Below are 27,911 nucleotides of genomic sequence, written 5' to 3'. Positions count from 1 at the left end.
TGGATTACCCCAAACATTGTCCTTGGATTACCTTCATCGTAAATTCAGTTATAATCCTACCAGTTTCACAGCTGGGTCCAGTGAAGCCTTGTGGGCAGGCACACACATTGGAAGCAATACAGGCTCCTCCGTTCCTACACCCGTCTTTGCAAAATGCTGCAAAATGCAAAATCACAATATATGGGTAACAGAACTACACTCAGCAGCCACGCAGGTGGCCACGGGCTGCTGGCAGGCTGACACGGAACACGGTCCCTGCGGCACAGAGCACAGAAACTGCCTTCTAAGGACAGAGGGCACAAAGTGATGGTTTATAGCCCCCCTGCCTCACTGGCCAGCTGGGCTGACAAGCTACAGAAGGAGATTAGAGTAAATCATCTGAAGACAACAGGTCACATATGTACTCCTTCGCATGCACTGGGAAGCAGCGAACGGCAGCATCTTCCCTAGGAACAGACTCTTCCTAGGGCAGTGCTGGTCTCTGCTGCCCAAAAAAAGGCCTGGGCATAATAGGCACAACTGAATGCTCAGTTTTCTGGCTGCCTTATTCCTCAAATAAACAATTAGATTGAAACAATAAAAATAGTAATTTTGTCTCACGGGATTCTGAAGAACTTAAAAACTTTTACCATTTGCAGTGTGAAGTCGATCCCTGGATTTGTTCTTTGGCACGCTGCAACCTCAGAAGCTGTGCTTACATATTTTGGTGCAGCGTTCTCCAGATCCAGTTGTGAATATGTGTATGCTTTAAGGAGTCCCTTCTGGGGACACAGAAATGCAACCAGCTCTGATAGAAAACACGGCAGCTGTTAATTGCTCCGATTGCATCCGCAATATGGAACCAGAAATGCTGTGGTCACAAGAAACTGTAAGTGAAACTAGACAGATGGAGGTTATCACCAACCTAAGGACTTGCTCTGGGGCATCCAAGCCAGGGCTGCAGGGAAGTACATTTCTCAGATGGCGATACACAGGCTCAGTGCCTTCTCCTGCATACCATCTTTTCGGTATTGAAATGGGAGGGAGGGAGAGAGGGAGGGATGCACTTTTCCTTCGCAGTGGGGCCAGGTGCCCTCTGAAATGTCAGACCTCTTATTCAGGCAACAGAAGAGCCGAACGTGGTGCTCTAGGCTTATGCACCTTCTCTTTGACCCAAAGAAATCTCAATTACCTTTTTGTAAGCTGACACACCTCCAGCAGAAGGATTGGGGAATAGTCCCAAGCACAGCACAGGAGTGAGCTGTGCAGACAGAGCTCTCTCCCAAGAGGACGGGCTCTGGCTTTGAACTTCCTCAGGCTAAGACTTTTTTCCCATTCCCCAGAGGAGGGAGCCCAGCATAAAAGGGCGTATTTGCTGACATCTCTCCCTCTACCCATGTGTTTGACTGAAAGCGGACTTAGCTGCCGTGTTTGACAAAATGCTCGTTTATGTTTGAAATAATTAGAAAAATCATACTGTGACTCAGGTGAAGGAATAGCTAGTGCTAAGATCTTAATCAGGCTTAGCAATTAAAGAAATTCTGGGTTGCTTAGCCTTGATAATACACAGCAGCAGAAGGTATCTATGGGATAGTACCAATGTTAACTGAAGCCCCTTGGATTCTGACACCTAACAGATCAAGAGGACTGAGGCACAATATCAAGGAACACTGGGTATGCTATTGGTGCAGCTGGACCACTTCTCGCATCTGAGCCAGTTCCCCTACAGCTACACTACTTTTATTTTCAAGCATCCTCTAAATCCTACGCTCGGACCCTGAAGACTTGCAAGGATTTGGGCCCAAGTACCAAGTATCATCTCCTCTGATGTGAAATGCAATGGAAATAAAAGCAGCGTTGTATCTCTGGGAAAGCATCTTTCTAAGACTAGAAGTGTAACTTCTAATGTTTACCAGTGAACAAGAATGTTAGAAAACAAGGCACCACTTCATGTGTAGCAAAGGTTTTGTGCATGCATGTCTACCGCTTTTCTCATTTACAAGAAAAAGACAGCATACCAAACAACTTTCAGTTCATCCAAGCAAAACAGCAAGTGATTGACCACGGACAATGTAGATCTGACAATGTTTTCACAGCTGTAACTTTGTTGGTAACTGTGGACTTTCTTGAATGGCATACCATGTATAGAAACTGTTAACTTGACACAGAAATGAAACATAACTACTTCAAATTCTAGAGCATACTGCCTATGTACGCATCATCCTCAAATTCCTGTGAACCCTGCCAAATGCAAAGGCGGTGTATATCTGCCTATGAAGATCTTCTTGTCGGTGACCTAAATGCCTAGCCTAGCATTTTGTCTGTCTTCTTCAAGGCACGTGACCAGATTTGCATCAGCTATGACAAAGCATCTCATCCAGTTCAAAGACTGCCGAACCCCGGGGTTTTCAGCAGCTTACCTTTGCAGATGGTACCGTTTCCCGTGTAACCCGGCTTGCAGACACAGTTGTGCCCACCCACGGTGTTGAAACAGAGCGCATTTTCATCACAGTTGTGCTGGTTTGTTATACATTCGTCATGCTCTGAAAAGGGAAACAAGAATGGGATGGTCCTGAATTTTTAAAACACAACAAAATAAAATCTTAGTATAGGTTTCCACATTAAAAAGAGATAAACACACAGTAGTAGTTACTGACAATAGGGCTATGTGAACGTGTAACCAGGGTATATATTTTTAGCGCATACCAGTACGTGATAACTGTGCTGCAACATAATTCCACTTTCATTAACAGGGAGCCACCATCCTTACATTTTCTATGTGGGCTACAGTGTTCTCGTAAACATTTGCCAAAAACCTGGCTAGCATACTGAAAATCCATATGCTAGATCTACTGTATAATTTATTCATGCAGGTTTATCTTATGTGGGATTCCTAGGGTTTCCTTCAGAAAGCTGACTAATGGTGCAAGACACACGGTCCAAACTGCAAAAGATACAGTTAGCACAAGGCAGGACTTCAAAACGTAGCCCGTGTTTTCCCTCCCTTCAGTGCGTACACAGCACTTTATTTACATGAAATAAATAACCCAAAAACAAAGGTCTGCCTGCTGTAAAAGGGACTTTTGGAATGGCATGTCCTTGCACTGGAGTGCGATGGATGAGACTCCTCATTCTGGTGACTAGACTTAGACATACTGGGAAATACCCCTTTGGGGAATAAATGAAAAGTCTGGACAATATGATTTTGTGTTAACTTGCAATGCACTGTTTAATCTTGAAACAAAAAAAGTATTGTATAGGTGTTTAGGTTACTGAACATTTTAATGGTTTAGTTTGTTATTTTTAAGAAATGGAAAACGCAATTTCAAAATAAGATGCTCTAAGATGTGATTTCAAAATGCTACATGAAATGCTCTAACATTTTCAAAATGCAGTATCTTAGTCTGTAGGCATCAAAATGAAATGTTTCCATCTTCTGGAAATACTCCTTGCATTTTCTTTAAATCAACAATATTCATCTATCCACAAATAATTTCAGACCTCTGAAACTTTAATTTCAGGAAAACCAACTGTTTGGGGAACATAAAGGCACCTAGTTTCAATCAGCACACATGGACTAACCTGCATGTGAGTTTTTCATAGCCATCATTCTGCCCAGGTTTTAGCAAATTTTATTAGTGCAGCTTATGCCAGTTCTGGCTATCTGACACAAGTCTTAGATCTGGAATTGGATGCTCTTTCTTCCCCAGTTTTGGGTATGTCACATTGCTCTGAATCTTCCCCTTTATATATAAAGATCTGAAGTCTGCACATACCCCACAGAGCTGTCAGGAAAATTAGTTTCTTAACATTTGCAAATCACTATGGAAATGTTCCACTTGCTATTTCAATACTGGCCATAAACTGTAGGGGTATAAAACTGGCAGGATGGCACATCTCTAATCCATCAGTAGACATAAATTGTCCTCTCATAATGGCAAGCACTTCTTTAAAAGGGGGAAAAAAATCACCGGAATGTAACTAATCAATTTTAAACACTACAATTGGGGGGGGGGGAGGTGAGTTTGTTGTTGTTGTTGAGCGTTTATTTGTTTGGTTTTTAATAACACTAACCTAACATCCCTCTTCTAAACAAGGCCTTATGTATCTCTCATATCACCAACGATGCTCTCCTCAACCCTCAGCACCGAGGCACCAGCACCTACTGAGCTGAGTCCCTCGCTGGGTGCAGCAGAGCACGGGCTGCTGGCCTCTGTCCTGAAGCATAAGATTTAATTACTTTGCTCTCAGCATGAATAACTAAAATCGTTATTGTTCACCAAATGATCCAGCCCCAATAAAATCCAGTTACAAAATTTGACTCTGACCTCCTAACATAGTGAAATCTCTCACGCTGGCTGAAACAGTATTTATGCTAAATCAGTCCATAAAATAAAAGAAAAATAAAGTAATGACCATGCAAATTATGTAAAAAGTGTTATCTGTACTGTAATAATATCCTGGCTTTCTTAGTTTGTGTTAATATTATGATATTATTCAAATATGGTATGCTACTGAAATATTAAATGCATATTATTTTCTCATTTTCAAAGGTTCTGTATAACATACAACAGGAAAATAACTATGGAAATCTGCGAAACGTTATGCACTCAGCAGGCCAAAATATCTTGCAAAGCCATTATCTTGGTATCTCAGGAGGTAGGTCTATACAACAACACATCACACTGGTAAACTCAGCTCAAATCACTGAATTTGACAAATTAAGTATCATCCTCAATGAGGAAGCGTAGCCATCCACCCCATGCCTTCGGAATGCAAAAGCATCCCTGGCACATATGGCAGCTCTTCACTAGGGGTAAGAGTATATTAGAGGAAAGCAGGTGATCACCGACTGCCACGCTAGGAGGAATGGCTCTACATGCGTGGCTGGAGCAGCTCTGAAAGCCCATCAAGGCACCCACAGGCAGGGCAAGTGCTCTGGTCTCTATGCCAAGCAAACTTGCTATTGGTATTCCAGTACGACAAGGCATTAACCGTATTTATAACACCTTGCAGTACCAGGGCCCTGAAGGCCATTTGCACAGATGTACGTCCTTCATATAAAAAGACGGCTGTCACACTTGAGTGTGCCTTCCTAACATTTACTCTCTGGGCTAAGAAAAACTACTGAGTCTTTTAAGATGGATTTTTCTTAAAGCATACAGTATCGATAAAATTAACTTTCCGTCAGCTAAGTAATGGGGCTTGGATTCAAAGAGAATATGCTTGGTTTCCTGGTCTACATAAGAAACATCGGTGTTTCTTGTCCTCCTGTAAGAAAGTTCACAGAGGATGCTTGCTAACATTTCAGGAAGAGGGTCTGGCACATAATCCAAACTATATCAAAACAGCCAGCACTTCTACTTCTGTGGTTATCTGCTCAAATTTCAGGTCTATTTTTATTTAAATCAAATATTAGTGACTCATGAAAAATTCATGAGTATGATAAATGGTTCTTGGATTGAAGTTTACATGTCATTTTTTAGGAGGAAAATGTTTCAGAGTAAGAGGAAATTTTGTGATTCAATTAGAGGAGCAGAGATTTTTAAAACAATAGGAATGGAAAAAATGAGTAAAAAAAGAATCAGGATGTTTTACAATTCATCTAGATTTGTTGCTCTGTATCATCTGAGCTTAGGTTCAGTAACACACTTAAAACCATTTAAACATAGTACTTCTTCATATTCCTTCTTACAGTGGCACTTGACAGAGCAGTCAGCCTACACTTCAGGACTGGATCTTTTATGGACTGATTACAAATGCTTAAACTAAACCCCCCCAAAATCCTGTACATAAAGCATCTTACTACATTCACTCTTCCAGCACATGGTACACTATCCACATCAATTTAAAGAGACCATCAGAAACAGCTTCTTCCAGAATTGCCTATTAATAACAAGGTAGAGTGTCCAGCCTTAATAAAGATAGAAATATTTATTTGTAATAAAAAGAGCGGCGCTCTGTTGACAAATCTTCATTAATTCATGCTTATCACTTTGGTTTCTTTTTCTAATCAAACACTTGGAAAGTCACCTTAAATTAAGGAGGACGTTACAGAGACTGAGTTCAGCAATCTTAAATAGCAAACCAGGAACTGTAGAAGCAGATAGGACTGTGCATTACAATGAAGCAAAAAAGCAATTTATAATAGAATCATTTATAGAGAACCATTAATATGGTTTTTAAGTTCAAAAACCAGTACAGAAACATTATTTGTGTTATTTAGAAGTGTCAGTACTGCCCAAATATATTGATGCTGGAAGAAACAACACTGAGGCCATTTATTTCAAGCATCTTTAGAAAACATGTGACACACATTTAATAAAAGTTCTATACTTATTTAACTTCACACCATAATGAAGATGGGGACAGGCCAGGTACAATAGTATTACAAAGGCAGAGAAATAAAAATTACTTTTGCAGAGAGATTTTAATGATTAACAAACCTGAATTTGCATAAACATCTTCTAGAAAGACCAAATGCAGTGGTTTCAATGATTAGTTCTAAACCTTTATTATCTAATATATCTAAATTCCATTTTGCACTGTTTGGGACTCTGTGCTCAACAGTGTTAAAATTCATAAAACCTCTGTTCTGGGAATCAACTGAAGTTTTAAATACAGTATTTATACTGACTAAACTATCCCTGGAATGAGGTCTTTCTGGATAGAAAAAAAATTTCAACTCCAAAATTTGCTATTGCTCCATGGCAATAACAATAGTAACAGTAAGTATGTATGAATGTTCCATTAAATAGTTCTTATGACGCAGATGACTTAGAGATGCAAAAAATTATGTGACGATGCAATTAATTCACTTACTTATGCACATTTGGGTGTGCAGCAAATAGATTATACACACACACACATATATACACATACATATATATGCACATACAGTAAGAGTGATGTACTTTATTTTACCTTGGTTCATTTTGAAATACTACTCCAGAGTATTCCATAGGGTTTGCTTGACAATGATGTTGTAACTTCAGAAGGATATCTAGGGTGAAGTACTGCATCCCAGGGAGAGATACTGCTGGCATAAACTGATCAGGACCTACTAGATCCTGTGATGTATGTCAATGCAATGACAGCTGGGGATCTGTCTTACCAAGTTTATTATCTGTGCAGAGATTCTTGCTGAACTTAGTAAAATTTAACATGCTGTCCACAAGGTGTGTTGCCTGCCACCTCCTCCTCATTATCGTAGCACTATGCAACATCAGCCCTTATCCTTCCTACTGTGTAGTTCATTATTAAAAAGAAACAAAAGTCCACATAGCATTTCCTACTTGCATATTGCAAGCCTTCCCAATATTTGCCTTGCGCATCCAAATTCTGCAAATGCCTAAGAAAAAAAATAAACAACCAACAGAATTCAATCCAACAGTAAAAAGGAATGATGACTGAGTTGCATCACTCACTTATGGGTAAAGGATATTATGCTGGCAGCTTTCCTGAACCATCCATTACCAACACTGGGAAATAAGAGCTGAGATCACACTTAAGGCACAGAAATGCAAAGAAGTTCCCCAAAATATAAATAAAATGTGCCCCTCCAATTGTAATCTTGTAACATAATGCAACAGATACTCATTTCTGAGTGAAGAACTTGCAGACCGGGATTAAATTAAAATAATTTAAATAAAGAGAATATATTAGGTATTTTCTCCTTTCGATGCCTCTGCATTCTTAAACTGAAATTACTTTCAGCCTCCTGTCTCCTTTCCATTGATTTGGTATAGATGTATAGAACCACAGTGACCAGCTGGCCATCTGACGTGGCAGTGACAACAGATGAGAGTTACTTGAATCATCAATAGCCGACACATTTAAATGCCCACTTACAGTTTATCTTAATTACAAGCTTTTTTCCCCCTCATATACTTCATGTACAAGACAAAAATTAGTAGTAATTATATGGGTAGTTTGGAAGACTTATTCCATTAAGATCATTTGGGAAATGACAGATGGTTAATTTCTTTAAGACTTCATATTAACTAGTTTAAACTCTAATTGGCAGGGTTACTTAAAGTCTCAGTATATGCACACTATTTTCAAAGACCAAATGCTGGAAATTTATTGAATTATGCTATTTGCTGGAGCGTGTCCAAAGAAGGGCAACGAAGCTGGTGAGGGGCCTGGAGCACAAGTCTTATGAGGAGCAGCTGAGGGAGCTGGGGTTGTTTAGTCTGGAGAAAAGGAGACTGAGGGGAGACCTTATCGCTCTCTACAACTACCTGAAAGGGGGTTGTAGTGAGGTGGGTGCTGGTCTCTTCTATCAAGTAACTAGTGATAGGACGAGAGTAAATGGCCTCAAGTTGCAGCAGGGGAGGTTTAGATTGGATATTAGGAAAAATGTCTTTACTGAGAGGGTTGTCAAGCATTGGAACAGGCTGCCCAGGGAAGTGGTGGAGTCACCATCCCTGGAGGTATTTAAAAGATGTGTAGAAGTGGTGCTTAGGGACATGGTTTAATGGTGGACTTGGCAGTGTCAGGTTTACAGCTGGACTCGGATGATCTTACAAAGTCTCTTCCAACCTAAACGATCCTATGATTCTATGTTTTCCATATATTTATGTTAAATTTTTGGATTGATATTCCCCAACCCAACTATGCTGCAATTCATTTTTCTATAGATATTCCTTAATTCAAATGCAAAATTTAACCTATGCTTTGATTACTCATAGAGTTACCATCACACAGTTTACCCTTAGTTGACACTGAAGTCATTAATCATTAATTAATGACCACCAGCAGCTGTCCTCAGTTCAAAGCTGGGGATATGAAAAGCCAGGTCTCCCTACAATAGTCTATTCACTGCTAATCCTGTCACTTCATTGATTTTGACCTTCATCCACTCCCATATATCCATGCTGCTCTTGGTCCTCATTTTCTAATTCTTTCTTCAGTGCAGCCATACACAACAATTTCTGTAGATCTACGTTCAGAATTTTCCTACTTTTTTCTCTTAATTATGTTGATAATAAAAATAGCTCTAGCAAGTGCATGTTCTATTTTCAAGGTCTGTTTAGAAACCATCCTGCTTTCTGAAATGCTGTTTCTGTCTGTAATTACTTAGTCCATTGTTGTTCTTCAGGGAGAACAGCTGCCATCGTTTCATCCAGATGTCTACTTCTCTCTTTTATTATTAGCTTCTTTACTTATTCTATATTCAGTGTTAATACGATAAAAAAGGAAAAACAAGGAAACTGTAATGAAACCTCAGGAAGAAAATCCACTTGGGGATACAGCCAAAATCCCATGTTCCTTTTCATATGCATTATGAGAAAGCTCCAGGACCGCATCTTAGTTATACTACTAGGAAGATATAACAGGGAATCTATATTACTGGCAATTATTGATGCAGGACTAAAAACAGCTGAAAAAACACTTGATCAAGAGAAGGAACAAGCATTCACTCTCCTTCCATCTGCCCGTGAGGCTGGAAGGGCCTTGGAAAAAGCTCCAAGGTGGCTGTAGCTCTGACGAGACTTGAGACTGGCACGGACTGAGCTGGACTTTTGGAACTGGTATAATTTGTTTCACAAAAAGACAAATCGTGATACAGAATGTGATGATGAAATCCATCCCTAAAACACCTCCCATTTCCAATCATGAAGTTCTTTTCTCTCTAGGAGAAACAAAATTTTTAATGTGTGCGCTGTTCTTTACCAATGTGGAGAACACAAGAAAGATCCTGAGACCAAAACTTCCTAGAGAAATACTGCATGTTTATATGCAAATACAACTTCCAAAAATATGGGACATTCTAATCCTAGTAAACACAAATTTTTCAAAAACTTATTCTAAGAAGATTTTCAATTTTACGTTTTATTTCACAACAGACTTTCACCTAAAGAAAACTATTTCACACACCAAAGCCTATGAGAGGCGCATACTTTTTTCTCTACCCTTTTACGTTGACTTTAAGATTTTTTTCTTTGCACAAAATCTCTTCTCTTTATTTTTTGGTTATTCCTGTTCTGGGTTTTCCTCCTAGACTGAAGGATTACATAACTCATAGCTGTAACTCCCTTTGAATTGTCCACTAGTAATGCCAAATTCTGTACCTCTAATAACGGATTTTATGGCTCTAAGCAGGGTATATTCTCCCCTAACACTCAACTTGAAAAGCCTAACACATGACTTAAATGTTGACCAGTCCACCCTTCCTGTGGTATCTGCACACCAAGAAGCCCATGCCAAGATCTCCTGGAACTCAGGGAAGACAAAGATATTCTCAGTCTCAGCCACAACAGACAAGATGATGGTTAAAATACATATTTCAAGGCGGGCCTACAATAACTCCTTCCATATGCCTCCACAGTTCTTCAGGAAATCATTTAAACTTTCTTAAACCCAACTAAGTTTCATCATCTTCCAAAGGTGTGTTGTAATTGTGATTTCTGATTTCATGGAACAAGACATATTTTTGCAAAATACTCACACTCTTCTTTTGGAGGCTTCTATTGTAATATTAATCAGTGTTACTTCATGTAACATCCTGTGAGTTTTTACACTTTTCAACCAGTTAGAGGAAATATATTGAAGAATATTTAGTATGACAGCTAAAGTTAAAAAAGCTTTGATTTATCTCCACTTTCCTTCACGTCTGCCATTTTCTGTATTCCTTCTTGAACAGAAAAGTTTAAGGGAAAGATTTTCTAAAGCACTTAGCATAGGCCTAACTGTTTCCCCTAAAGGCAAATCTTAACTTCCACTGATTTCAATGGCAGGACTGTAATGCAAATGCAAAACTGATTTTGAAATTCCCACCTTAAGAGATTTCAGTCTAGACATAAAAGGTCTGTGATCTCTCACCCATTTCTTTCTTGCCTTAATTCAAACTGATCTCTTAATATCTTGTCTCTTTTACCCTTGACATTTTAAAATAAGGTTTCTATCTTTTAAAAGGTATTTCATCATAGACTTTCTCCATAAATTCACCTTATTATTTTATTTTTTTTTATCTAGCCAGATGCATTATTTGTTCCTAGGTAAATCTTTTTAAATTCCAACTAGTATTGTACACGAAACCTCCCAGGCACTTATGATAAACTGATGCTTTCAAAATCTTCTATTATGTTGTCAAAAGTGACAATGATAGCAAATTCTACGTCTATAGTAGTGCTCCCTACTTTATTGCTAGTAGAATAGCCAGGCTAGAGCTGTAAATATGCTACTCCAATTTCCTCAGCCAACTGCAAAATGTTTATTTTACTTCTCCTCCTAATGCCAACCCTTTTAATTTACTGTTTCCTTACTAAAAGGCTCCGTGTTATACAAGTCTGCCACCAGCAACAGATACATGTTGGATATTTGGCCTCCATCCTACACATATTTCTGTTATACAAAGAAAGCAGGAAAGTGGCTCTCCGACGGCTGCTGAGGCTCTTAACTTGCTGCCTGTTCTCGTATTTCACTAGTAACAACTCACAGACCATCTACATAACCGGAGGGCTCCACAAAAAGACCTCTGAACAACACTTCTTCGGCACAGAATTAACAGAAGGATGGATATACAACGGGACAGGAGAAAGATGTCTCAGCAATCAAGTACTGGCCAAAGTTGGTTTGATAAAATATAGATGTACTCAAAGCCCTCTAGAGACAGCTGGTGCCCCTCTTCTATTCTTTTTAGGATAGCATCGTGACCAGGGTTTGCCAACTCATTCCAGGGGCTCCTGGGACAATCACAGTTACAACATACAGCACCAGTATCAAGGACAGTCCTTGACAGGTGAAGAAAATGAGAGGCAGCACAGTGGTGGATGAAATGCTGCTGTTGCTTTGATCCTGCTTTTGTCTGCAGGAATCTGGAGCAACTTACCTAACCATAAATATTAGGAAACAAATGGTGTTTCTGTCCTCTTATGCAGCAGGGAGATTTCTTAATGCATGAGATGGTTCCTGTTATTTCCCTGGTGGTACTGTGACACAGGCACTCAGATGACTCACTGGATATAAAGTAGGACAGTACTGGTTTTGATAAGACGCTGTAGTACTTGAGCTCTATGGAGAGAGGATGTCTGCCTTCAGTGTTGCTCACCTGATTTTGAAGAAGGTTCTCCACTTGAAAACAGGGACAAAGATATGCTTCAGTGAGGGTACAGCAGAACAATGTTGATGCTTTGCCCTGAGGTCAGCCTTGATACCGTTTCTAGTGATGCTCCCGATTTTCCCTAGGGCACATCCTCCCTGATAGTTTACGGAGGCACACCAAAACAGCACAGCAAATCTATCCTCCACAAACAGGGCACCTAAGCTGCCTTCCCTGGAAACAAAAGCACTTGGGGGAAATGGTACAGCCAGTTCCCAACATAGCATAGCATCAGGGAAGAGCTAACACGCATACCGGGCCTTGGAAGCCAGGACGTGCTCAAACACAGCCCTTGATGCCAGGAGATAACCTGCAGAGCCGTCTGCACTGCTTCTAGCAAAAACCAGCACAGCATAGCAATGGAGATGCAATGAAACTAGCTTTCATCTTCCTTTCCCCCCCTGCAATGGTATAAAACTTGACACTGGCTAACTTACTTATTTCACAGGTAGGTTTTCTAGCCCACACCATGCTTTTGTTGCCACAGTTCAACTGCTAGTGCCAATCAAGCTTACAAATAATTATTTCTGTACTTACATATATGGATACTTATGTGCATTTTATATTGACAAATAAATATTTGCACAAGCACATCTTAGCAAACTTTACATGTCTGAAAAATTCCGCCATCAAATTTGCTGTCCTATTTAAGAACACCATGAATTGCTCTAATAAGCAGAACCACGGATAACATTAAGTCTTCAGTATTGTTCAGGTCTCAAATACTCAAAAATATCAATTTAGAATCAAACCACAGAGTTAAGAAAAAAAAGCAAACCTTGACCAGATATTCAATTTTCCTAATACTACTGTCATCCCAGGATGACTTCACCTTTGTAATCCTACTTCCTTTACAGGTCTCCTCTTTGGAAAAGTTAGGATTTAAGCTGAGACGCTGTGAACAACTGTGGAGGACTTCAATCTAAGATGAAGCCCACTCCATGGAAAGTGTACTAAGTGAATAAACACAGGGTTTTCAAAGCAGATTGGAATATCCGTTCAGGCTACCACCAACCACAATCTCTATTTACCTCCCAAACATTAAAATGATGTAGACAGAAGGTAAGTTGAATTCTACATCCATTTCCACCTTCCAAAGAGCTAGGAACAAGTTAATAAATTCTTCTTACCAAGCATGTGCACACTCCAAACTTATTAAATACATAGGAAAAAATTAAAACAGATTCCTCGTATATTGAAAAGAACTGGCCATTTATGCCTGCTTTGAACAGTGTGAAACCTGTATCTTCTTTTTTTTAAATGCACCGTCATTAAAAGATTCTACTACAGGTTTCCAAACCCTGAACATCAAAGTTAACACTGTGTGACAGCTGGTATGTTCCAAACTCATCACATTTACTGGTCTGTAACAGGGTAAATGACACAATTACCTGCTGTAATTACTGTTGCTGACAATATATTTTCCCTGGTGATTGGTCTGTGTGACTCAGAGCTGCCTGTCTTTGTCAGTCCAGTCCAAATCTCCATTTCCATGTGACTTGGACATTAACTCAGGAGGTATTTACAAATTAGTTCCAATATCTGCCAAGACAGATATTTGGGGTAGTATAAATTTATCTTTTATTGCATGATTAATCTGCCTACCACTCTAATATTATTTTGCATTAGAAAAAAAGTATTTACAATGAAATTCTGTTCTCCATTTAAATCAAATGCTTGTTTCTTTTATTAATATATTGGAAGGAAAACACACTAAATTGGGTAAATAAAATGAAGGAATAAAATGCAAATAAATAAGTACATTGATATTTTCAGAAAATGCTCATTCCTAAAGCAAAATGTGAGGTAAAAAAATTAAGCAATAAAACATTAAGATACTTAATTCTCATTGCCTTCTTGTGACAATTTTAAAGAACACCTGCAGAAGACAACAGCGACTTTTGATTTAGAGCAATGTGAGTTACAGGTTAGTCAAGCTAGCTGACTGCAAGCATTTCCCTGGAATATCTATCACTTTTAAATATAACATAGATACAATTGCTTGCAACACTTCTCCTAAGAATATACTTAAGATGATGTGAAAAGATTGCAGCGTATAATGACAGTAGGAAACAGATGCAGTTTTTTTAAGATGATTTGGAAGCTTGTCAGAAAGCAAAAACACTCTTACAAGAACTCCTACAAACCTTTTAGGTAGAGCAGCCTCCTGTTTTATTGCTAAGTTTGTTGACAGAGCTCTTGGTTCTCAAGAGAAACATCGAGATTTTCAAACTTTTTGTTATTTGATGGGGAGGGCCTCAATTATTGCACATCTGAGTACATAAATTGTAAAGGTAACTGATTTCAAGAAAGTTGATTACCATTTCTGAGATAACTTCTGGTTTCAGTTTTCTAGTTCAGTCTTGAAGATGCCTCAAAACCTCTAGTGTTTTCTTAAAAAAAAAAAAAAAAAAAAAAAAAAGACGACGACAAGACAGAACAGTTCTGTATATTGAGAAAGTCCTCAGGAAAAATATCAAGTATCTTTATAGACACAGTACTTTCAGAAATATTGCCTCACAATATGTATCTTCACTAGCAAAAATGAAATTTCACTCAAGAACCTTGGGATTCTGTTGTACAGGAGCACAGCACAGACAGCGATGCTTCCCTTTGTATCTACGTGACTTTTCAAATTAATGATGATGATTTGGCCAGTCTTCCTTGGGGCATCAGCAGAACAAAACCGTACGGATGGGTTCCAATATATTTTCTCAGTAGGTGGTATTTGTTCCTTCTTGTTGGCCAACTCTTTCTGACTGCTGCAGAGAGGGCCTGCCAATCACTCTGTCTTCTTTATTCATTTAGATGAACTGGCAAACACACACAGAGCAAATTCTGGAACTGAAACTAGTTTTAGACAGAAACAGAAGGGCAGAAAAAGCGTGAGTTTAGCTTCCACTCTGCACATTTGTGCAGAACCAGCCACGGCCTGGCTGCAGAATCATCAGCACATTTCACTGTGAATCAGAAGTTACATGCAGAACTAAAAATATAAGCTTTCTTTGGGATTATGCATAGGAACACAGACACTGGATGAGTCAGTGAAGTGGATAAGCCCAATATGTTTACTCTGCACACCAGGACATTTCAGGGTAGATTTCAGCATAATTCTATGTGCAAAGGACTAGCAAGGACGCAACTCCTGCTGTGGTCAAGGGGTCCATACCCCAAGTAAGGCCACTACTTAAGCACATGGCTGGAAGAGAGGCTTGTAACCCAGAAGGCTATTTCTGAATTATTCTGGCTGTAGAAATTAATTTCTAATTTGAAGAAGCAGTTTGATGCAGTGAAGTACATTTGGTTTTGTAAGTCAAAAATCATCAGTCCAGAAGACTGACAAAAAGGAGTAACATTGATAAAGATCTATCGCAGAGACAAACCTAGGAAGGATTTGTCAAAGAAGATGACAAATACTAAGTTACCATGACTGACAGTATAAAACATGAGTTAAGGAAACAGTCTGCCATTTTGCATAAAGCAGGTTAATCTCTTGTAAACATTTCCTGAAAAACAAAGGACACTTCTAAGGTGTTTCAGGAGTCAGCAATTACCGGACATGCCATGTAGCATGCAATGGGAATCAAATTATAAAGAATGAAAAGTTCCCATGCTCACAGGTTGTCTGAACAGAAATAATTTAGGGATTCATACCTGTCCAAGCAGGAAACTTCCATATTCATTCAAAGAAAAAACTTGCAGCTATAATACTTAAAGAAACAGCTTCTGAAGCCCTGGACAAAATTAAAAAAATGTCATGTCTCCTCTTGTAAGTCTCGACAGACAGTTACTTTTCTTACCCTCTGCCTTTTCTTACAACTGTGTTATCCTAAGATTGGAAATGTTTTTCAACAGTAGAATGCCAGCAGACTGACAGACCTTATATCCACATACTGCCAGCTGTATCTACTACTCTCAAAACCTGGCTAATTTATATCATGGCTATAGTCACCTTGATTTTACTGTGAATGTGTAGAAAACCGCTGACTTCAATACAGCATGACCACGTAACCTTAAATAACTCTGCTGTTCCTTTTTTAAAAACTGTCTTGCTTTATCCAGTAGCTCCAGTCTCTCACTGACCTTGGCTGGAGTCCCTCTGAGAACAGGCTGTGCTCTCCCAGCATGAGGCAATCACCAGCTGGCTCAGACACGATGGATGTCAGCTATCCAACTTCCTTCACTTCTGCCTCGCTCAATGAGGCAGCAGCAGATTCCCATCTCCTGCACCAGAAAGATCCTTACAACTTCAAAGAAACTGTCCTCAAGGCTGCCTACTGTGTTTCCTGATCTTTGCAGTCTATCTTTCACAGTCTGTGATCATCCACAGAAGGGTGGGCCAGGGGAGGTCATGTTGCCGTTAATTAATACCGGCTATCCTCTTGCTACCATCATCCTAATTCCCACAGTCCACAACTACCATCCAGTATTGGGATGAACAGATGAAGAAGTTTCGACCAGTTAATACCCCATGTACTCTTCAGTCTTTTGTACTTAAACTCTTCTAAAGAAAAATGGCAGCTGTTTGGTTGCTGGTAATTCTGGGTGCAACTCAGCACCAGCTTAAGGTATTTAAATTCAGGTGTCTACGTGTGCGTTGCTGGGCAGGATTCTACTGCATAAATACACAGCTAGCTAAAAAGTCCCACCTAGCCTGGCATCTCATGGGTATCCAAGACACCTGCAAAGGTTGTAACATGAGGCTCTACGGGAAGACTAACAGCAGTTGGAGAGCAAGTAGGATACTCCACAGCATCTAAAAAGGCACTAGACCTATAACTGGGCAACCAGATCTTGCTATAGACATCTAAGTTTCCATTTTAGTCAGTGTAACCAACAGAACTTGACAAGTGTAAAATAGATACCTAACATGGGATTGAGTTGCCCACAGATAAGGGGCTCAAACTCATGGAAAGAGGTAACTTACTTTGCTTGCATCCAGCTGTCACTCAAAAGCACAAGACCTACAAGGTAGGTCGTGTCGGATCTGCTAATCCCATGATGACGACTGCCTCGAACCTCTAAATAGACAACTGAGTTGGGTCCAGCTGAATCTTTGACCTCTGTTGGATACAGTGTGAGCTTAGATGAAGACATCCACATTTGCTTGTCTTAATTGCAAACTGAATTCCACCTCTTGTGTCAACTTCAGTAAAATTCTAACATGAAGAGTCAATGTAATTAGCTATGGAAATGAATAATTCATTCAGTGCTGTATGGTTTGTTAGATTATCTATTTTTACAATGTACTCTGTTCATTTTGCTATACCGCTACATTTCTAATTTCCAATCATATTGTACTGACACAGCACCTAACAGCATTGCAGAAGTTGTCAAGGGACGCTGGGTGCTTGGAAGCTGCAGAGGGGTTCAGAACACTGAGAAATGGCAGGTACACTGGATGTCTGTCGTAATACTGTGAGATAAATATTAAGCAATGTTAATGTTTGAAAATACTGTCATTTCAGAATTTTTACACAGAAGAAGGATCTCACGGGAGGGGAAGTGGAGAGGGAGGTGCTGATCTCCTCTCCCTGGGATCCAGTGGTAAGACACGTGGGAATGGTTCAAAGCTGTGCCAGGGGAGGTTTAGACTGGACATGAGGAAGCATTTCTTTACCGAGAGTGTGGTCAAACCCCGGCACAGGCTTCCTGGAGAGGTGGTCAATGCCCCAAGCCTGTCAGTGTTCAAGAGGCATTTGGACAATGCCCTTAATAACATACTTTAGCTTTTGGCCCTGAAATGGTCAGGTAGTTGGACTAGATGATCATTGTAGGTCCCTTCTAACTAAATATTCTATTCTGTTCACTCTTTTCTGAGTTACTGTTTCAAACTGAGAACATTCTCAAGTTGATACCTGTACCTTTTTATATATTGAAAAATTCCTCATCCCCCTAAGAATGCAAAATCTATTCCTTGTAAAACAAAATAATCAATTCTGATGTCTGCTTCTGCAGAAAGACAGATTTTAAACAGTATACAGAAACTGTAGAAATGCAAAATAGTTAGAGACTTGCTTTTGATATATTACCTTTTACCATCCTCTATTCCTAAGGCCAATAGGGAATCCAGGTCTATAATGTATTGATAGATAAATAGAGACGTAGATATACTTATAGACACACACACACATATACCAAATATACATACATTTGGTAAAAGAATGATTTCTGTAAAAGAATTTAGCATCCAATACCAAAGATCATACATTCATATCTTTGTCAAGGGAATAAATTTTCTGTTTATCAACTCAAATCATATTCTACCAAAGAGCCTTTAAAAATGTGTTGGATTTTGATCAGCTGAGAAATCAATCCTGCTATAATTGCATAGCCAGTTGAACAGTTGTTATGAACTGGGTCAGTAACCAAGGAGGAAATGGAACCTAGAAAGTATCCTCTAGGAAGGAAAACAAAAGGTCTCATTCCAAGTTAAAACAGTATCCAAACTAAGTTGTCAACGATAACCCAATTCAATCCAAATAAAACATAAATGAGTTCCGTTGTATAAGATACAGCAGATATATAAAAATGACTTGTGTTATTATCTTAGTAATGCGGTTGCATAGCAACAAGCTCAGTCTGAATGATCATTCCTTTATTAGCTTTGTGAATTATCTTACAGCTAGAAAAGTGGGTATTGGAGAGAATTTATCCTGAAAGAGGATTGTGAGCTTCATGTAGACTGACATACTATAAAGCAGAATGGAAACTGGGCCAAGTAATGGAAATCAGAATCAAATAGAGCATTTTTAACTCGAAACCTGTGCATACAAGCTGACTTCTCGAGTGCTTATTACTAGCAGCAACCCTGACAGTGTAGCTGGACACCGTCGCCTCAGCGGAGTTTGGATTACACTGTGTGATAATGCATGTGCATGCATGTTACTTCTAATATAATTGGGGCAGGGAAATCACCAAAATCAGAGATGGAAAAGACAGATGGTTCATCTTGCCCACATCATTATAAATCCAAAACCGCATGTTTTCTCTGGTGCTTTGCTGACTACAACATTTCCTTACTCAAGCCATAGTATGTCACTCCAGTGATGTTACAAGCCCCTGTCAGTATGCTTGCTTATTGCTCTGTCCCTCGCACCATACCACGCAATTATTCTGTCTTTATTTAACCACAGTCAACAAGCTCAGCTGTTGTACAAGCTGCAGAACTTGAGGAAAACTTGAAATGTTGCTGAATGCATCAAAATAAGTCAAGGGAAATAAACAGGAAGAAATTAGCTTTTTTTATTGTCATCATGTCTCACATTACTGTATTTTCAAGTAACGAAGCTGGTATACTATAAGCATTTGACTAATCTGAGGTCACAGATTTTTTTTTTTTAACTTCTTTGCAGCAGTGAAGGGTAAAGGGTATACAGCAGCACTGAATAAAGTTGCATCTTGTGGCCATATTTAGTCACGTATTAAAATGTGGCCTCATTTACCAGAGTACTAAGCACTATCAGCTCTTATTATCTTCAGGATGATTTGTGGATGCTCTTGTGTATCTGAAAATGCAGGCCAATTTTATACTGTTAATTAACTGAGGACAAGCACACAGCTTTAAACACAGAAGCTGGATGACTTCATTCAACTCTGGATTACATCAGTCTTACAGTAGCTTACCTCCATGGAAACCCAGGCAACCATACCACTCTTAGAAGAGGTTGGTGCAGGTGCTAAAACACAGCCCACATTCCTCACATGTAAGTTAGATTTTATTCTTCATTTTAAATAAGGAGAGGCATTCCCTTTCAGTTCTCAGAACTCATTTGTGGGAACTGAAATGTACAGTGGGAACAAAAATAACTAGTAATACATGATATTGTGAAATACCCACACTTCACAGCTTGCTGGAATACTACCAATGTACATTGGTGCAAACCCATTACCTGACCTACATCAGAACCCATCAATGAACTTTTTCTGAATATCTGAAAAGAATGTATTGCAAGTCTGGAATTTTACCTGGCCTGTGCTCTAGGGATTAAAGATGGATTTTACCTTCAACATCCTCACAAGTAATTCAACAGAACTTTTTCTCAAGTATCCCTGCCGTAAACATCACTTCTGCTGCACAGTACAGCAAAAAGAGGAGATTTCTCAGGCTGTTGATGTCCCAAACAATTGACAGATTTACAAGTCAAAAATAAACCAGTGAAATCTGCACAGAATCCCACAGGCAGATGCACTTTTATGAACTTGAGTTTCTAGATGCCAAGAGGAAACATTCACCCAAAGTATGTCAGAGTACTATGTTAAAAAAAAAAGTGACGGGGAATGTACTCCCCCCTCAAAAATAGCTGTATCTTGCAAGACGCAGAGGGTAACAACTGGGCAGCCAGCAAAACCCCTGATAATCTGGGGATCTGAATCATAAACAGTGCATAAGCTGTGTTATTTCAGCAAAATCACAGCTCCCTGTTACTTGCATTTCAAGTCCACCCAGATACCAGACTGGTGGTTCCCATAGTGGGGGCATCTGTGCTCGGGGGATGACGATGGGTTGCATTAGCATTGCAAAGACACTGCCACTGTTTCCTTATAAGCATCCTCAGAAGACTTGCATTGTAAACAAAGCATTAATGAAGGAAAAGGAGGCAAGAGCCAACCGTTGGCTATACACTATACCAAAAAAACGCAGATGTGAGTTTATTTCCTGGCTGATAGGATAGTAAAAACTGGGCACTGGCACATATAAAGTAGATTTTTTTTATCAATCAGATGTACACAACTAATACTGACACTTCCAAAGATGGGGAGAGAAGAGAAAGAAGCCTCTAAAGGTTACTTCAATTTCTACTGAGGACTATGACTATACTTTTAACACTTCATGCTCAAAAGCAGTGGAGGAAGTTCAGCAGTTCTAAAAGAAAAGAGTCTCCCACCCTCTGGAGAACATCATTAGCCCATCATCTCCTGACCCAGTGCCAGCATGGAGATAGAAGTATTCCAGAGATGTTTCTTTAAAATCTTTCTTCATATACACACACCCAAACACACACTCAAAAACCCCACCATGTATCAATGCTTAGCAAAATACCAAACCAACAGGTCTCTTTCTGAAGTGGGGACACTGCCGGTGGCATTAGCTGAAATGTAAGCAGATGTGTAGGTTGTTTATAAGCCACAGCTATCTAAAAGAATGGAACCAAACAGGAGGGCTTAGGAAGGACACAAGTTTGATTGCTGTGGGCAAAGCAAATGTAAAATAAATCACAAGGATGTGGCCTGTTGGAAAACCGAAGTGAGAAAACATTAATGGCTGCATAGGAAAAAAAGCACAAAGATAGCTGAGAGAGTATCAGATGCATGAGCGCTGAAAGGGGTAACTGTGACAATCTGTTTTCTATGCATTATGACGAGGTGAATTTGTTTCAGTCATCCCACAGTATCATTAAAGAGCAACAAATATGGGTCCGACGTGAAAAACTAATGTCAAAAAGTACTGGCCACTGACGTGCAGCAGTGCAAGCCTTTCCCTACATTTTTCCCTTTACTATTGACACCCCCCAAGTAATTACTAATTAGTATTATTGTTATCATATTTCCTACTTTCTGCACATTCATCATCATTATGCAGCTAAATGTGTAGTTTTCTCCTTAAATCCTTCCCATATGTCAAGTCAATCTCCCTAGACCCTTAATTATTTTAATGTTGGTCTTGGAATTCCTTCCAATTTGCAACAGATTTGTGATTTAATTGATTTAGAAAATATGCAGAGCTGCCAGTATTCCAAAGAACTAAGATTTCAGGTGTCACTCAACTTGCTACCACCATGCTTCTTGGTAATTTATGTGGAAACAACTATTAGACTTCAGTTTACTGTGAGAGGCTATTGCAGAAGAAAAATTAAATGCTGCTGAATGCATTGACACCATTTTCAGAAAAATGTTGTTAGAAAAATCTCCGAGACTCATAAAGACTTAGATAGGCTGGGGCGGAGGAGGAGGGAGGCCTAGCAAGGTCCAGCTGGATACACCTAGTTAAAGCCCAGTGGGTTCAACACATCTTTCATTGCTTTGAGTAGGCCTTCCATACGGCCAAGTCAAAAAGCCCAAAGACCAAAGCCATTCATCTATTCCACTCAGTCCTTTTATTTCTAAAGAAGTACTTCATCCCTTCCGTCTATTTAGAGTCTGAAGAATAAACCCTGCAAATGTTCCCACCACAGTCATGGTATGTTATATAAAAATCCTTCACAATTTTCTTTAGAAGTCAGAAAACAAACCCAGGAGCATGAACCTGACAGTACCAGGCTGTAATGCACAATAATGGCCTCACAGACTTAGAATCTCCACCTATTTTGCCATCCCCTTTGGCTTCTAAGCTATTTCTTTCTAAAAGCAAGCAGGAGCAAAAAATCAGCATGACTTAGCTTAAGCGAAAATGAAAAGGAAAGACAACATTGTCTGGAATGGATTTAGCAAAATGGTTATGAAAAAACGTTACAAGGTCCGAACGCATTTAAAACATGCCCGCAGGAGCAGTCCCACACAGCTCAGCACTGCTGTGGGGATGGTCGTGGCTGCTCACGTGGCTAGACCATGTTTGGAAGAAGTGGGCCACGATTTGCAACATACCTGATATGCTTTTAATAATTAATCAGTTAGGAATTCACATGTATTTCATACCAAAGTATAGCACAATTGTAATACCTCACTGGTGTGAGGGTACAAAGTTGTAGAACACTCACTTCTCTCTCTAAAAAAAAAAAAAAAAACAAAAAACCCCCAAAACCCAAAACCGAAACATGAATTTGCTAAACCCCATAGATGACAACATGTACAAACATTAATGTGAAGAGTCTAGTTTATATGCTAACACACTCCATACTTCCTATGTCTCTCTTACATTCGGTCATTTATCATCTTACCCAGACCACAGGGAGAGTCAACTGAAGACACCATCCTCGGGTGCTGATGGGGAGCCCCAGTGCCTCCCACTCCAGTACCACTGGGTATGAAACACGAAATAGCTCCTGGGGAAGAGTTCTCTGGGACGGTAACATTAGCTGCGTTACCCTCCCCACATCACCTCAGGGACTCCCACCCATGGGGAGGCTGAGCATACCACCAGCACTTCCATCAGTGTCACCTCCCCCTCTTATGCTGACTGGAAAGCAAAAAAAAAAAAAAAAAAAGGTGGCCCATGAGTTTACACAGAAACAGAGCCTTAAAAATCATCTGGGGCTCAGAAAATCCATGGCTTCTCCAGGCCACGGCATGCATCTTCCTCTGCCTTAATACGATCTAAGGAGGAGGCACTAAATCTCACAGGGTCTTCTTTCTTCTGTTCCATTTTTGATGGGTTACTTAGATAGGTGAGTGGTCCCAAGGCAGGAAACTAAAGACATCTGTTCAGACTAAATGTGATTAACCATCCACTGTGGCTAGTCAGAACTCCTCACTGTGAGAGCCAAGTGCGAAAAAGAGAGAGCTCTCATCTCTCATTTCCTAACTTCTCTCTTTTCCATTAAAAAAAAAATAAATAAATGGTGCAAGAAGGGATATATATTTATTGCACTGTTCAGAGCACTGCTACCAGCTGCAGATTACACAGCAGCCCGAAAGACTGGAGGTGACACTGGCTGCAACCTTGTTTCTAGAAGGAAAACTTTCTTTTTTCCAGCCAAGAAAACAGCCCGTGCATTTTTGTAATCCCAGGCAGAGTAAGGACCTAAGTGTTACTATTCCAGAAAAATACTAAGGTGTTCAGATTTAATCATATCTAACAGTGATGGTGCAGCATACTGCTACACATATAAAACTACACCAGCACAGACTCATGCCATTTTCTGCCTTCCTTCCCCCAGCACAGCACCATTACATTTCAGGCTCTGTGAAAAGCAAAGTGGAAGGGGAATGAGATGATACCAATGTACGGAAAGCATGGTAGCCCAGGGCATATTTTTTATGCCTTTAATTTGCCATTTGTGCACCCATTTGGCATATGGGTGCAGCTTAGGACTCATCTCCCTTCTCATAGCTATGATTGATTTCTGAACATAAAATCAGTCACGAACAACAGATTTCTGTGTAAATATGGTTGTGACTAACTCAAGCTAACCCTGCGAATCTTGCTTCCAAGATGAATACAAATAACAAAATCTGAAATTGATGTCTTCATTACATCCTTTGTTGTGAAAATCAAAATGTAATTCAGATCTATTGTAAAACTTGCAATAAACATGCCAGGAAGAAAGAGACTGGAGCTGTTCTGGAAGCAGCTATATGCTGTCTAAATCAGTCTTTTGTGCCCAGGACTCTGACAGAGATAGATAGCACAGACTTCTTTTCAAATGTCTCATACAGGAGAAAAACCCTTCAATGTCACTGATTTCATGTCTCTTTTTTACCTTGATCAATGACTGATAAATTATATATGTGTGCATAGAATGGAACAATAAGGCATTTTACGTTAGTCTGCAGGCAAGCTGTGTGGACATCACTCACATCATAACTTGCCTAATCAAAGTTCAGGTATAATTCCTCAAAGTCTCCTTCCTACGCTTCACCTGTCCTGTGCAAACAATGACATATTAATGCCAAGCTACAGAACATTTTCTTTCTGCTCAGTAACATTCCCAAGGATGTGCTACCAGAGCTTCTGGTCCAGCTTACAATAAGTCAGCTATTTTATGCACAGCTACAGTTGTGTAACTGGATTCGATTACACAGCATTACAAGGAACAGTGTGACTTGAAATATATTTTAAAAATGTAACATGTAGTAACACACAGGGTCAGTTGTCGCTTGTTTGCCCTATCCTTGTTATTCCTGAACTGGATTGAAAATCTGCCTCCTCTTCAGTTTCCTTGATATTTCAGCTGGCAAGTTAAACCCAGAATTGCCGATGAGGCAAATAGAGACTTGCCAAGAACTCTAAATTCTGCAGAAGGCAAAAGAAGGTTGAACGGCTATATTTAGTTGCAAACACTGGCAAAAACCAAAGTGCATCAGACTCTCTGTACATGAGTACTGAGAGATTTGAGCAGAATTGCATACTGTACAACCACACCAGCATAAGTCCTGGAGCTTTTGGTAGTTTCTGTAGTATGCGTGCAGTACCAAGGTGCCCCTAAAATACTCAGGGTTGCCTTTGCACATAAGAGATGTCTGTGTGAGGCTTCTACAGCATGGCTCTCACAAGCAGTTGGCAAGAGGCATCTTCATAATACCCTTCTGCAGCAGCTGAGAACTGATGCTATCGAAGCTGATGCTTCCAGCCATCTCAAGGAAAATAGAAAAGAGCAATGCAGAAATTATGTCCTACAATATCCATTTTTTGCATTAATTACATAAAACAGAGACTATCCAATGGTAAGAATGTAAATGTATTTTGCATATCAGTGTTTGAATTGGTTTTAAAATACCATTCCTTTTACAGACATCTTTCCCACTTTTCATTTTTGCCAGATGTAAACATCAGGCTTTTGTATGGACTATGGAATACACCAACTATTCTGTGCAGCTTCTACAATGAATCTGATTATTAGAACAAAAAAGAAACATGGAAAACCTAGAAAATTCTGTTAAGGACAGTGCACAGACTTACTTTCACAGATATGCTAAGTTAAACAGGGTACTCTTCACAAAACCTTTCAAAAATATCTCCTTAATTTGCAGAGCTCTGTCTCTTTGGTCTATCATGATTGCTTTTCTCCTTACTGTCCTGCTTTTCTGCCAGATAAAAAGGCTTAGTTTATGCCTTTAACTTCAAGAACTAGCACCGTCATGACAACAAAAATTGAGCTTAACCAAAATAATTTCCAGCTGCAGTGAATGGGCCGTGAGCTCGAGATGCACAGTGAGGTGTGCTGGGAACGGACAAGCTGGTATCTCGATTCTCAAAGTGCAAAAATTTCTACTTGCTGCTTTCTACAATCAAAAAGGCAGATTAAATTGATAGACTTAAATAGAGCAAATGCAAGGTTGGCTGAGACAGGTTGAGATCCCTACACACTTTACTGCCTTCATTCTCTAAACAAAACATTTTTGGAAAATACTTTTCCTTCTCAAGTCCTAGATATCATTTGTTTAGCTGAATGTCATTAAGGCTCCACTTAAATTAAAATCAAACAAATAAACAAACCAAAAGAAGACAATAAAGGGAAGTATAATGAGTTTTTCTTGTAAACTACTTGCTTTAAAATACCGCAGTATGCTGTAAGAGAAAATAATCCTTGGGAAAAGTCAGCTATACCCAAATATAATGGCCTAGACTAAACCTATTGGTCTGTCTGCAGGACAGAAAAGTACTGTCATTAGCATCATAAACTCCTTCCCACTGTTATTTTGCAGTGATTTATTAACATACACACCTTTCAGCAGTCCTGTAAACACAGTCAGTGTTTCTACTACACCGAGCTTATGTTGGTTCTCAGAACAGAAGAAGTTTCTTTGGGAGAGACAATGCTAAGCAATCTAGTAGTTTAAACCTCCATAGACTCCATGTTAAAGCCACAGCACGATACCCTCCCTACTTGTGTTCACTTCATCTCTTAGATTTATATCTGGGCAAATGGGTGCACATGAAAGTCTCCGAAATCAGAAGCTTTAATAGATGGTAAAAGCAGCAAAGAGCAAATAATTTGCTGAGGGGTGAAAAACCTATAGCAGTCTCACGTACAAATATATACACTTGCCACCTGCTTTAATACAGTGCTATAATGTAAATGCTCTGTGTCACTCATGTAGACTAAAACAAGCACAAAATGCCAGTTACTGATCAAAGCACATGACTTTAAATGTATCCTGTGTTTCCTTCAATTTTTAAAACATAATTAACCTTTCACTCACTAGTTGTTTGGTAGAAATGTCATGCAAGAGTCTCGTAAGTCTACATACCTCAATAACAGAGCAGTGCCTCCACCGGAGGGGGTCACAATAGTTGTGGAACCAGAAAAAAAATGCAGTTATTTTGTGACATACACGCTTAATAATGTAAGGTTGCCATTCATCAAAATTCTACCACCCAACAGGCACTGCATCCTCGTGGTTGCCTCTCAGTATCCAAAATTCACTATAATTTAACTCCAGAAAAACTCCAGGTCCCAAACAACAGTGAGTAGCATTGCTCAGCCATACAGAAAGTCACTGTGTGACTTACAGTTCATCTGGCCTAGAGAGTCCTAAGATTTGAAATCTTAAAAAACTCTTTCATCTACTTTGCTTCCTTTTGCATTAACTTTTCCCAGCTTGATCAAGGGAAAGGTGGAAAAGAAATAATTTGTTTTGTCACCCATCAGGCTGATTTCACAGGGAACTATTATTTATGAATGTGGAGCCAAACTCAATTTGGAATGTGAGATCTGTAATGGATTTCCGTTTTACGCCAGTTTGACTGTCCAGAGCTTTTGAACTGCACTGAATTTCACAACAGTACGTTTCAGCAAATATGAGGAATGCAATGTGGAGTACTGAGAAATACCTTTATTGTCTTTATAGGCACCGAATGCCCCTGTGAAGTTGTTTGCAATGGTTTACCATTTGCAGAGTTCAATCAGAACAGCAAGTTAAGGGAAGCAAAGTGGAGAAAGTATCACAGTGATTTAGTTTAAGTCAGTCCTAAAATAATCCCAACATTCACTCACACTCGGTAGGTAGTGAAACAATTGCTTTACTCCTCAACTGAGAGTGTGGGAAACACGAGAGAGTGATCAGAAACATACTGGTTGCTTCAGAAAGGACCTGCAAGCAGCCTATAACTTGGTCCTTCAAGAACTGGGCTTACTGCAGTAAAATAGTGCTTGCCAGTGTATGTGAGAAGAATGTCGAGTACAGGTAAGACAGTACGCACAAAAATCACACGTATGTGGTTTCA

The 27,911-nt window shown here is 39.5% G+C and overlaps 1 protein-coding gene across 1 annotated transcript in view; it reads right to left on the bottom strand.

Annotated features, from left to right (window-relative positions):
• The window catches only part of NELL2 (neural EGFL like 2), a 154,801-nt gene that overhangs the window by 41,206 nt on the left and 85,684 nt on the right, over positions 1-27,911 (bottom strand). The window contains exons 14-15 of the mRNA XM_052790385.1: positions 2,400-2,522; positions 61-156 (exon numbers count right to left, since the gene is read on the bottom strand). Of these exons, the coding sequence (XP_052646345.1) occupies positions 61-156; positions 2,400-2,522 (219 nt within the window). The remainder of the gene's footprint in view (positions 1-60; positions 157-2,399; positions 2,523-27,911) is intronic.

This window comes from Harpia harpyja, chromosome 6 (genome assembly GCF_026419915.1).
Source record: "Harpia harpyja isolate bHarHar1 chromosome 6, bHarHar1 primary haplotype, whole genome shotgun sequence".
Lineage (NCBI taxonomy): Eukaryota > Metazoa > Chordata > Aves > Accipitriformes > Accipitridae > Harpia > Harpia harpyja.
Note: the sequence above shows the minus strand (reverse complement) of the source record. Positions and strands in the feature narration are given on the sequence as shown.